Consider the following 12805-nt stretch of genomic DNA (forward strand, 5'->3'; position numbering starts at 1 on the left):
TCAACCTGCGTGTCCTTATCAATGTTAGCTCCAAGGACCTCCAGTTCATTCAGAAGACTCATCATCTTTTGAACATGGTCCCTGACCGATGAACCTTCAACCATTTTGGTATTCAGAAGGGCTTTCATGGCAGTCTGCTTAGCCGCACGATTCTGATCTCCGAACATTTCTTTGAGATTTTCCAGAATGTCATAAGCAGACTCCATCGACTGATGCTGATGTTGCAGAACATTCGACATGGATGCCAAAATGTAACACCGCGCCATCTCATCAGCCTTAATCCATTTCTGGTAAGCCTTCTGTTCATCATCTGTGGCATCATCTCCAGGTTTTTCTGGACACACCTCATCGAGCACAAATTTGTACTCTTCAGCAATTAGAACAATATCCAAATTTCGTTTCCAATCAACATAATTTGGGCCCTCAAGTTTGTTTTGGGTAAGAATGGCAGTAAGGGGATTAAAAGCAGTCATTGTTAATCTGGGAGACATTAAATATTTAAATAGATCAAATCAGTTTGTATAAAATTCAAAACACATTATATATATACAATCTATGCACCTTGAACAACAAATTTCGATGAGAAAGAAGCTATTCTTGCAATATACATATATAATGACAGATTTTCACTCCATAAACTTAAACATGTCATACTCAGATGGAGAGTAAACTGTTAATTTAAGCCAAGTGAATATCAACATTCAACATATATTAGTCCCATTGAACCAACATGCATACTCAGATGGAGAGTAAATACAAATAATCAATGACTAGTATAACATAGTGATTATTCATAATATTTTTATCCGATATGGAAGAAGACCTTTGTCAACGTGTAAAAACATTATATCACTGATTTTTTAAGCCCGGGGACCAAGGGAATTGATCCCCACAATTTCTGGAATTAAAAACAACTAAAAAAAATTCAGAATTTTAGAAAAACAGCAAAAACACCATCTAAACGACCCCGAACGCCCAAAAAACGACTTCAGTCATGAATAAAATCCATGAGTATTGCTCACTGGGCCGTTTCGCATGGACCTGCCAAGTTTCAGGTCAATCGGAGTCCGTCAACTTTTTGACCTCCGATTTTCTGCCCTAATTCAGCAAAACGTGTTTTTCCGTTTTACATGATAAAATTCAATTTTCAGATTATTCTAACTCAACATCACCAATATTAAAAGGATACATCAAGTTTTCAGAATAATCAACACAACCCATAACAGATAATCACACCAAAAAAAAAAAACAGTGCAGATTTTCAGAAAAACAAACTTTGCATGTAATTCAAAACTTGCATATAGAACATGATATTAATCCTTATGGTTTATCCTAATTATTTAATTAGACGTGAGTAAGCTCTGATACCAATTGATGGAATATATACCACAGCGGAAGCAATAACAGAATCTTATTCACATGTAATCTAAACAACTAGTACGCATGGAGATTTTAGGATTACCTCTTGAAGCGTAAACACAACAAATCTAGGTCGTTCTCCAGTTCCTCAGTTGAAAACACACTAGCAGCTTTCCACAGTCTTCTACTGTGTTACCCAAACAATAACCGAAAAAAAGAGAATTTTGGGTGGGCAAAATTCTAGTAGAAACCGCAGTCAGAATCATCAAAAAACGTCCAGCCCTTATATCCATATATATAGCTGCGTTTTTTAGGTCAAAACCGTTTTCAAAACCTGTTAGGTTTCCTTCTCCCACTAAGGGACGGTTTCCACGTTTTCTTTCCCACTAAGTAACAGTTTCCACTATTTTCTATTATTTAGGCACAGTAGGGACCACAGAATTTAATTAACAAGGCTTCCTATTATGATATTAATTTCGAAATTCTGAAACTAATTTCCATCATAATAAATTACGAATTATTCCACTAAAAATTCGTAATTGCACTCCTTAGTTCAATTTCGAAATTCTTCCATAAAACCTTATTTAACTCCCCATGTTAAGATTCAGATACTAATCAATCAAATTAAATTACTGACTATTTAATTTATTGATTACTTCCTTTAGACTTACACTTAACTTATTTCATGTGTCGGATACAAAATCCACCGGCCGGGTTTACACATGAAAACTTATAAGCTTTCATAAAGGAGTATCATCAATCTCAAAATTGAGACATGGATTCCATCAACTAATTATTACTTCGCCAATGTATATCATTGTTATCCAATTTATCAGGCTTATTGACTCGCGAAAGAATCTCGCCTTTTAATAAATCAAAACAACAAGTGACATACACAGCTAATAATAATTATATCAGGATTAAGAGTATAAGTACATTAAATGGACTAGAGAAATTATTTTATAAAGTCAGTATAAAATACTCATCTCTACTTGATCCGTTCAATACATACAAAATGTACTAGCACAAGAAGTTGGAATTAAACCATTCCCATAATCAAGATAAATTATATTTAATCTTGTGCTACAATCATTCCGATGATTTGTCCAATTCCATCATTAGATTGTGAACATTAACTTTTATGTCTTACAAGAACCGATGATTTAATCTTCCGTGTATAAGCTAAACTCTATACACTAAATCATCTACTATGTAAGCAATGGACGCACAAACCAACACATGATCTATTTAAAATGAAACTTTATTGAATTTAAACAAGTAAATAAATAATTGTTCATAAAGAATACTATAACAATACGCATGGCTTATAGTATATTCTAACAATCTCCCACTTAGACTAATAACCATGCGTCTACAATTTTGACACCCATTCCTTCTACATGCTTATCAAAAGTCTTCTGTGGTAAGCTCTTAGTAAACGGATCTGCCAAGTTGTTCTCTGACGCAATCTTGGTGACCACTACATCCCCTCTCTGCACTATATCACGAATTAAATGATATTTACGCTCAATGTGCTTTGCCCTCTTATGGCTTCGTGGCTCCTTTGAATTTGCAACCGCACCACTATTATCACAGTAAAGCGTAATTGGTACTTGAATCGAAGGAACCACACCCAACTCTCTCAGGAAGTTACCGAGCCAAACTGCCTCTTTGGCTGCCTCAGAGGCTGCCACATATTCGGCTTCCATGGTGGAATCAGCAACACAAGTTTGCTTGATACTCCTCCAACTTATGGCTCCACCTCCAAGAGTAAACACATTACCTGAAGTAGACTTTCTAGAATCTCTGTCTGATTGGAAATCCGAATCAGTATACCCAATAGGTACCAGGTCATCCGATTGGTAGATCAACATGTAATCCCTAGTCCTTTTCAGGTACTTGATTATATGTTTAACCGCCGACCAATGCTCTTTCCCAGGATTAGACTGAAATCTGCTAACAACGCCAACAGCAAAGCAGATATCAGGCCTAGTGCATAACATAGCATACATTAGGCTCCCCACAGCTGATGCATAAGGGACCGCCTTCATCTTTTCTATCTCTTCATCAGTCTTAGGAGACTGATCTTTAGATAGAGAAATTCCATGTCTGAAAGGAAGGAATCCTTTCTTGGAATCATGCATGCTAAACCTGGAGAGTATTGTATCAATATAAAGACCTTGGGACAAGCCTAATATCCTTTTCTTGCGATCTCGCAAGAGTTTGATCCCAAGGATATGAGCCGCTTCTCCCAAATCTTTCATATCAAAATGTGTGGACAACCACTGCTTAACTGAATTCAACATGCCCACATTATTTCCTATGAGCAGTATGTCATCTACATATAAGATCAAAAATGCCACTTTGTTCCCATCCCACTTTTTGTATACACAAGATTCGTTAAGACACTGATCAAAACCAAAAGTTTTAATCGCCTTATCAAAACAAGTGTTCCATGCCCTAGATGCCTGTTTTAGTCCATAAATGGACCTTTTAAGCTTACACAACATGTGCTCTTTGCCACTTTCCATAAAACCGTCTGGTTGCATCATATAGATGCACTCATCAAGACTTCCATTAAGGAAAGCTGTCTTGACATCCATTTGCCAAATCTCATAATCATAATGAGCAGCAATGGATAAGAGAATCCTTATAGACTTAAGCATGGCTACCGGCGAGAAGGTTTCCTCATAGTCAATCCCTTCTTTCTGAGTAAACCCTTTCGCTACAAGCCTTGCTTTAAAAGTTTGTACTTTTCCGTCTACACCTCTCTTTTTCTTATAGATCCATTTGCATCCAATGGGTTTAACCCCATCAGTTGGTTCTACAAGATCCCAAACCTGATTAGAGTACATAGACTCCATCTCTGATTTCATAGCAGCAACCCACTTATCGGCATCCTTATCATGTAGTGCTTGGTCGTAATTGACAGGTTCGGAGGTAGGCTCCTCAGGGATCCTATCATATGATTCTCCCAAGAGCGTGTAACGAACTGGCTGTCTTATTTCTCTCCCACTACGACTACGCACTACATCAGTTGCAACTACATCACGTTGATTTTGTGGTTGAACCACAACATCATCAGGAACCTGAGTCTCCATGCTATCCACAGGGATATCAACGACTTCTTCCTGTTGTGCAGTCTGCTCAACATGACTCCCACTACTTTGTGGTAGTATGACTGTGGGCACTTGTTCTTGTGGTACATTAAGTCTATTGACATTTCTCCCACTACTAAAGTGCAATGGTATGTCAAAATCGACTTCCGGGATTTGGATATGGTCGTTTTGATTTTCAGATGACTGAGTTTCCATTCCTTTGCTGAGTTCCTGTAAAACGAGTTTACTTCTAGGAACATGGTTCATCAAATAGTCCTCTTCTAGAAACTTAGCATTTGTGCTAACAATTACCTTTTTCTCTTTAGGACAATAGAATAAACCACCTTTCGTCCCTTTTGGATAACCTATAAACACGCATACATCCGTTCTTGCCTCCAATTTATCCGTTTTCCCCTTTAGCACATGTGCCGGACAACCCCAAACTCGAATATGCCGCAGACTAGGCTTGCGCCCAGTCCACAATTCTGTAGGGGTCAAGGGTACTGACTTTGAAGGAACTAAGTTCAGAACATAATTCGCCGTTTCTAAGGCATGTCCCCAAAAAGACGAAGGCAAATCGGAATAACTCATCATTGATCTAACCATTTCCATAAGAGTCCTATTTCTTCTTTCAGCTACACCATTTTGTTGTGGAGTTCCAGGTGCAGATAATTGAGATGTAATTCCACATTCTGATAAATAACCAATAAAGTCTGTAGAGAGGTACTCCCCACCACGATCAGATCGTAGTGTCTTGATATGTTTATTATGTCGCTTTTCAGTCTCAGTCTTGAATTCTTTGAACTTTTCAAAACATTCAGACTTTCGACGCAACAAATAAATATATCCATATTTTGAGTAATCATCTGTGAAAGTCACAAAATACTCAAAACCACCTCTTGCTTGGACATTCATTGGACCACACAAATCAGAATGAATTAATTCTAATTTATCACTTGCCCGATTTCCTTTTGAGGGGAAATTTCGTTTTGTCATTTTCCCTTCTAAACAAGATTCACAAGTTGGTAGTGCCTCCACTTTCAATGAACTTAAAGGTCCATCCTTGACCAACCTGGAAATTCTGTTCAGATTTATATGACCCAAACGCAAGTGCCATAAATATGTTTCACTCAATTCAGAAGAACGTTTTCTCTTGCTTGGTAAATCAACATTATTCAGTTCTTTAGGTGGTAACGGTTTAGGAATAGAGTCAATAACAAAAAGACCATTAATCAATGTAGCCGAAGAGAGATAACGCTTATTATGAGTAATAACACATTTATCAACGTCATGACAATTAAAATCATAACCATCTCTCATAGCGCTAGAAACCGAAATTAAATTCCTTCTAACGGAAGGTACATATAATGTGTCTTTTAAAGCTAAAACTCTACCACTATCAAACGAAATACTAATATTTCCTAATGCTAAAGCTGGGGCTACTGAACCGTCTGCTTGATAAACATTGATTTCTCCTTTACTTAGCCGCCGCGTTACCTGAAACCCCTGCAAATAAGTGCAGATATGATTAGTGGCTCCCGAATCTACACACCATGACATGGTAGAAACAGCCGCTAAAAATGTTTCAACGACAAGTAGATGTAAATCACCTGGTTTATTTTTCAGCTTGGCCAGATAAGTTGGACACTGCTTCTTATGATGCCCGGGCTGCTTGCAGTGATAACACTTGCCCTTAGCCTTTTTCACACCAGCAGTCGCGCCACCAACAGAGGGTTTTTGAGCCTTTTTCTTTTTCTGCCCGCCTCTCGGCTTAGAAGAAGAACCTGCCTCAAAATTCAATGCCACGGGAGGAGCTTGGGACTTGATAATAGTCTCTGCCGACTGCAGCTCATTCAACAATTTCGCAAGGGACAAATCCATTTTGTTCATGTTATAATTCAGGCGAAATTGCTGAAAACTGTCAGGCAAAGTCTGCAAGATCATTTCAACCTGCGTGTCCTTATCAATGTTAGCTCCAAGGACCTCCAGTTCATTCAGAAGACTCATCATCTTTTGAACATGGTCCCTGACCGATGAACCTTCAACCATTTTGGTATTCAGAAGGGCTTTCATGGCAGTCTGCTTAGCCGCACGATTCTGATCTCCGAACATTTCTTTGAGATTTTCCAGAATGTCATAAGCAGACTCCATCGACTGATGCTGATGTTGCAGAACATTCGACATGGATGCCAAAATGTAACACCGCGCCATCTCATCAGCCTTAATCCATTTCTGGTAAGCCTTCTGTTCATCATCTGTGGCATCATCTCCAGGTTTTTCTGGACACACCTCATCGAGCACAAATTTGTACTCTTCAGCAATTAGAACAATATCCAAATTTCGTTTCCAATCAACATAATTTGGGCCCTCAAGTTTGTTTTGGGTAAGAATGGCAGTAAGGGGATTAAAAGCAGTCATTGTTAATCTGGGAGACATTAAATATTTAAATAGATCAAATCAGTTTGTATAAAATTCAAAACACATTATATATATACAATCTATGCACCTTGAACAACAAATTTCGATGAGAAAGAAGCTATTCTTGCAATATACATATATAATGACAGATTTTCACTCCATAAACTTAAACATGTCATACTCAGATGGAGAGTAAACTGTTAATTTAAGCCAAGTGAATATCAACATTCAACATATATTAGTCCCATTGAACCAACATGCATACTCAGATGGAGAGTAAATACAAATAATCAATGACTAGTATAACATAGTGATTATTCATAATATTTTTATCCGATATGGAAGAAGACCTTTGTCAACGTGTAAAAACATTATATCACTGATTTTTTAAGCCCGGGGACCAAGGGAATTGATCCCCACAATTTCTGGAATTAAAAACAACTAAAAAAAATTCAGAATTTTAGAAAAACAGCAAAAACACCATCTAAACGACCCCGAACGCCCAAAAAACGACTTCAGTCATGAATAAAATCCATGAGTATTGCTCACTGGGCCGTTTCGCATGGACCTGCCAAGTTTCAGGTCAATCGGAGTCCGTCAACTTTTTGACCTCCGATTTTCTGCCCTAATTCAGCAAAACGTGTTTTTCCGTTTTACATGATAAAATTCAATTTTCAGATTATTCTAACTCAACATCACCAATATTAAAAGGATACATCAAGTTTTCAGAATAATCAACACAACCCATAACAGATAATCACACCAAAAAAAAAAAACAGTGCAGATTTTCAGAAAAACAAACTTTGCATGTAATTCAAAACTTGCATATAGAACATGATATTAATCCTTATGGTTTATCCTAATTATTTAATTAGACGTGAGTAAGCTCTGATACCAATTGATGGAATATATACCACAGCGGAAGCAATAACAGAATCTTATTCACATGTAATCTAAACAACTAGTACGCATGGAGATTTTAGGATTACCTCTTGAAGCGTAAACACAACAAATCTAGGTCGTTCTCCAGTTCCTCAGTTGAAAACACACTAGCAGCTTTCCACAGTCTTCTACTGTGTTACCCAAACAATAACCGAAAAAAAGAGAATTTTGGGTGGGCAAAATTCTAGTAGAAACCGCAGTCAGAATCATCAAAAAAACGTCCAGCCCTTATATCCATATATATAGCTGCGTTTTTTAGGTCAAAACCGTTTTCAAAACCTGTTAGGTTTCCTTCTCCCACTAAGGGACGGTTTCCACGTTTTCTTTCCCACTAAGTAACAGTTTCCACTATTTTCTATTATTTAGGCACAGTAGGGACCACAGAATTTAATTAACAAGGCTTCCTATTATGATATTAATTTCGAAATTCTGAAACTAATTTCCATCATAATAAATTACGAATTATTCCACTAAAAATTCGTAATTGCACTCCTTAGTTCAATTTCGAAATTCTTCCATAAAACCTTATTTAACTCCCCATGTTAAGATTCAGATACTAATCAATCAAATTAAATTACTGACTATTTAATTTATTGATTACTTCCTTTAGACTTACACTTAACTTATTTCATGTGTCGGATACAAAATCCACCGGCCGGGTTTACACATGAAAACTTATAAGCTTTCATAAAGGAGTATCATCAATCTCAAAATTGAGACATGGATTCCATCAACTAATTATTACTTCGCCAATGTATATCATTGTTATCCAATTTATCAGGCTTATTGACTCGCGAAAGAATCTCGCCTTTTAATAAATCAAAACAACAAGTGACATACACAGCTAATAATAATTATATCAGGATTAAGAGTATAAGTACATTAAATGGACTAGAGAAATTATTTTATAAAGTCAGTATAAAATACTCATCTCTACTTGATCCGTTCAATACATACAAAATGTACTAGCACAAGAAGTTGGAATTAAACCATTCCCATAATCAAGATAAATTATATTTAATCTTGTGCTACAATCATTCCGATGATTTGTCCAATTCCATCATTAGATTGTGAACATTAACTTTTATGTCTTACAAGAACCGATGATTTAATCTTCCGTGTATAAGCTAAACTCTATACACTAAATCATCTACTATGTAAGCAATGGACGCACAAACCAACACATGATCTATTTAAAATGAAACTTTATTGAATTTAAACAAGTAAATAAATAATTGTTCATAAAGAATACTATAACAATACGCATGGCTTATAGTATATTCTAACAATCTCCCACTTAGACTAATAACCATGCGTCTACAATTTTGACACCCATTCCTTCTACATGCTTATCAAAAGTCTTCTGTGGTAAGCTCTTAGTAAACGGATCTGCCAAGTTGTTCTCTGACGCAATCTTGGTGACCACTACATCCCCTCTCTGCACTATATCACGAATTAAATGATATTTACGCTCAATGTGCTTTGCCCTCTTATGGCTTCGTGGCTCCTTTGAATTTGCAACCGCACCACTATTATCACAGTAAAGCGTAATTGGTACTTGAATCGAAGGAACCACACCCAACTCTCTCAGGAAGTTACCGAGCCAAACTGCCTCTTTGGCTGCCTCAGAGGCTGCCACATATTCGGCTTCCATGGTGGAATCAGCAACACAAGTTTGCTTGATACTCCTCCAACTTATGGCTCCACCTCCAAGAGTAAACACATTACCTGAAGTAGACTTTCTAGAATCTCTGTCTGATTGGAAATCCGAATCAGTATACCCAATAGGTACCAGGTCATCCGATTGGTAGATCAACATGTAATCCCTAGTCCTTTTCAGGTACTTGATTATATGTTTAACCGCCGACCAATGCTCTTTCCCAGGATTAGACTGAAATCTGCTAACAACGCCAACAGCAAAGCAGATATCAGGCCTAGTGCATAACATAGCATACATTAGGCTCCCCACAGCTGATGCATAAGGGACCGCCTTCATCTTTTCTATCTCTTCATCAGTCTTAGGAGACTGATCTTTAGATAGAGAAATTCCATGTCTGAAAGGAAGGAATCCTTTCTTGGAATCATGCATGCTAAACCTGGAGAGTATTGTATCAATATAAAGACCTTGGGACAAGCCTAATATCCTTTTCTTGCGATCTCGCAAGAGTTTGATCCCAAGGATATGAGCCGCTTCTCCCAAATCTTTCATATCAAAATGTGTGGACAACCACTGCTTAACTGAATTCAACATGCCCACATTATTTCCTATGAGCAGTATGTCATCTACATATAAGATCAAAAATGCCACTTTGTTCCCATCCCACTTTTTGTATACACAAGATTCGTTAAGACACTGATCAAAACCAAAAGTTTTAATCGCCTTATCAAAACAAGTGTTCCATGCCCTAGATGCCTGTTTTAGTCCATAAATGGACCTTTTAAGCTTACACAACATGTGCTCTTTGCCACTTTCCATAAAACCGTCTGGTTGCATCATATAGATGCACTCATCAAGACTTCCATTAAGGAAAGCTGTCTTGACATCCATTTGCCAAATCTCATAATCATAATGAGCAGCAATGGATAAGAGAATCCTTATAGACTTAAGCATGGCTACCGGCGAGAAGGTTTCCTCATAGTCAATCCCTTCTTTCTGAGTAAACCCTTTCGCTACAAGCCTTGCTTTAAAAGTTTGTACTTTTCCGTCTACACCTCTCTTTTTCTTATAGATCCATTTGCATCCAATGGGTTTAACCCCATCAGTTGGTTCTACAAGATCCCAAACCTGATTAGAGTACATAGACTCCATCTCTGATTTCATAGCAGCAACCCACTTATCGGCATCCTTATCATGTAGTGCTTGGTCGTAATTGACAGGTTCGGAGGTAGGCTCCTCAGGGATCCTATCATATGATTCTCCCAAGAGCGTGTAACGAACTGGCTGTCTTATTTCTCTCCCACTACGACTACGCACTACATCAGTTGCAACTACATCACGTTGATTTTGTGGTTGAACCACAACATCATCAGGAACCTGAGTCTCCATGCTATCCACAGGGATATCAACGACTTCTTCCTGTTGTGCAGTCTGCTCAACATGACTCCCACTACTTTGTGGTAGTATGACTGTGGGCACTTGTTCTTGTGGTACATTAAGTCTATTGACATTTCTCCCACTACTAAAGTGCAATGGTATGTCAAAATCGACTTCCGGGATTTGGATATGGTCGTTTTGATTTTCAGATGACTGAGTTTCCATTCCTTTGCTGAGTTCCTGTAAAACGAGTTTACTTCTAGGAACATGGTTCATCAAATAGTCCTCTTCTAGAAACTTAGCATTTGTGCTAACAATTACCTTTTTCTCTTTAGGACAATAGAATAAACCACCTTTCGTCCCTTTTGGATAACCTATAAACACGCATACATCCGTTCTTGCCTCCAATTTATCCGTTTTCCCCTTTAGCACATGTGCCGGACAACCCCAAACTCGAATATGCCGCAGACTAGGCTTGCGCCCAGTCCACAATTCTGTAGGGGTCAAGGGTACTGACTTTGAAGGAACTAAGTTCAGAACATAATTCGCCGTTTCTAAGGCATGTCCCCAAAAAGACGAAGGCAAATCGGAATAACTCATCATTGATCTAACCATTTCCATAAGAGTCCTATTTCTTCTTTCAGCTACACCATTTTGTTGTGGAGTTCCAGGTGCAGATAATTGAGATGTAATTCCACATTCTGATAAATAACCAATAAAGTCTGTAGAGAGGTACTCCCCACCACGATCAGATCGTAGTGTCTTGATATGTTTATTATGTCGCTTTTCAGTCTCAGTCTTGAATTCTTTGAACTTTTCAAAACATTCAGACTTTCGACGCAACAAATAAATATATCCATATTTTGAGTAATCATCTGTGAAAGTCACAAAATACTCAAAACCACCTCTTGCTTGGACATTCATTGGACCACACAAATCAGAATGAATTAATTCTAATTTATCACTTGCCCGATTTCCTTTTGAGGGGAAATTTCGTTTTGTCATTTTCCCTTCTAAACAAGATTCACAAGTTGGTAGTGCCTCCACTTTCAATGAACTTAAAGGTCCATCCTTGACCAACCTGGAAATTCTGTTCAGATTTATATGACCCAAACGCAAGTGCCATAAATATGTTTCACTCAATTCAGAAGAACGTTTTCTCTTGCTTGGTAAATCAACATTATTCAGTTCTTTAGGTGGTAACGGTTTAGGAATAGAGTCAATAACAAAAAGACCATTAATCAATGTAGCCGAAGAGAGATAACGCTTATTATGAGTAATAACACATTTATCAACGTCATGACAATTAAAATCATAACCATCTCTCATAGCGCTAGAAACCGAAATTAAATTCCTTCTAACGGAAGGTACATATAATGTGTCTTTTAAAGCTAAAACTCTACCACTATCAAACGAAATACTAATATTTCCTAATGCTAAAGCTGGGGCTACTGAACCGTCTGCTTGATAAACATTGATTTCTCCTTTACTTAGCCGCCGCGTTACCTGAAACCCCTGCAAATAAGTGCAGATATGATTAGTGGCTCCCGAATCTACACACCATGACATGGTAGAAACAGCCGCTAAAAATGTTTCAACGACAAGTAGATGTAAATCACCTGGTTTATTTTTCAGCTTGGCCAGATAAGTTGGACACTGCTTCTTATGATGCCCGGGCTGCTTGCAGTGATAACACTTGCCCTTAGCCTTTTTCACACCAGCAGTCGCGCCACCAACAGAGGGTTTTTGAGCCTTTTTCTTTTTCTGCCCGCCTCTCGGCTTAGAAGAAGAACCTGCCTCAAAATTCAATGCCACGGGAGGAGCTTGGGACTTGATAATAGTCTCTGCCGACTGCAGCTCATTCAACAATTTCGCAAGGGACAAATCCATTTTGTTCATGTTATAATTCAGGCGAAATTGCTGAAAACTGTCAGGCAAAGTCTGCAAGATCATT

The 12805-nt window shown here is 37.8% G+C and overlaps 2 protein-coding genes across 2 annotated transcripts; both read right to left on the reverse strand.

Moving 5' to 3' along the window:
* Positions 1–473, reverse strand: LOC142170204 (uncharacterized). The gene is made up of 2 exons (XM_075232051.1): positions 95–473; positions 1–5 (listed from the first exon to the last, which is right to left on the reverse strand). Exons 1-2 carry the CDS (start codon positions 471–473, stop codon positions 1–3), a joined length of 384 nt encoding a protein of 127 aa, XP_075088152.1.
* A 5929-nt stretch (positions 474–6402) lies between these two features.
* Positions 6403–6875, reverse strand: LOC142170205 (uncharacterized). Its single transcript, XM_075232052.1, has 2 exons — positions 6497–6875; positions 6403–6407 (listed from the first exon to the last, which is right to left on the reverse strand). Exons 1-2 carry the CDS (start codon positions 6873–6875, stop codon positions 6403–6405), a joined length of 384 nt encoding a protein of 127 aa, XP_075088153.1.
* Positions 6876–12805: the final 5930 nt, after the last annotated feature.

Source organism: Nicotiana tabacum, chromosome 16 (assembly GCF_000715075.1).
Source record: "Nicotiana tabacum cultivar K326 chromosome 16, ASM71507v2, whole genome shotgun sequence".
NCBI classification, from domain to species: Eukaryota; Viridiplantae; Streptophyta; class Magnoliopsida; order Solanales; family Solanaceae; genus Nicotiana; species Nicotiana tabacum.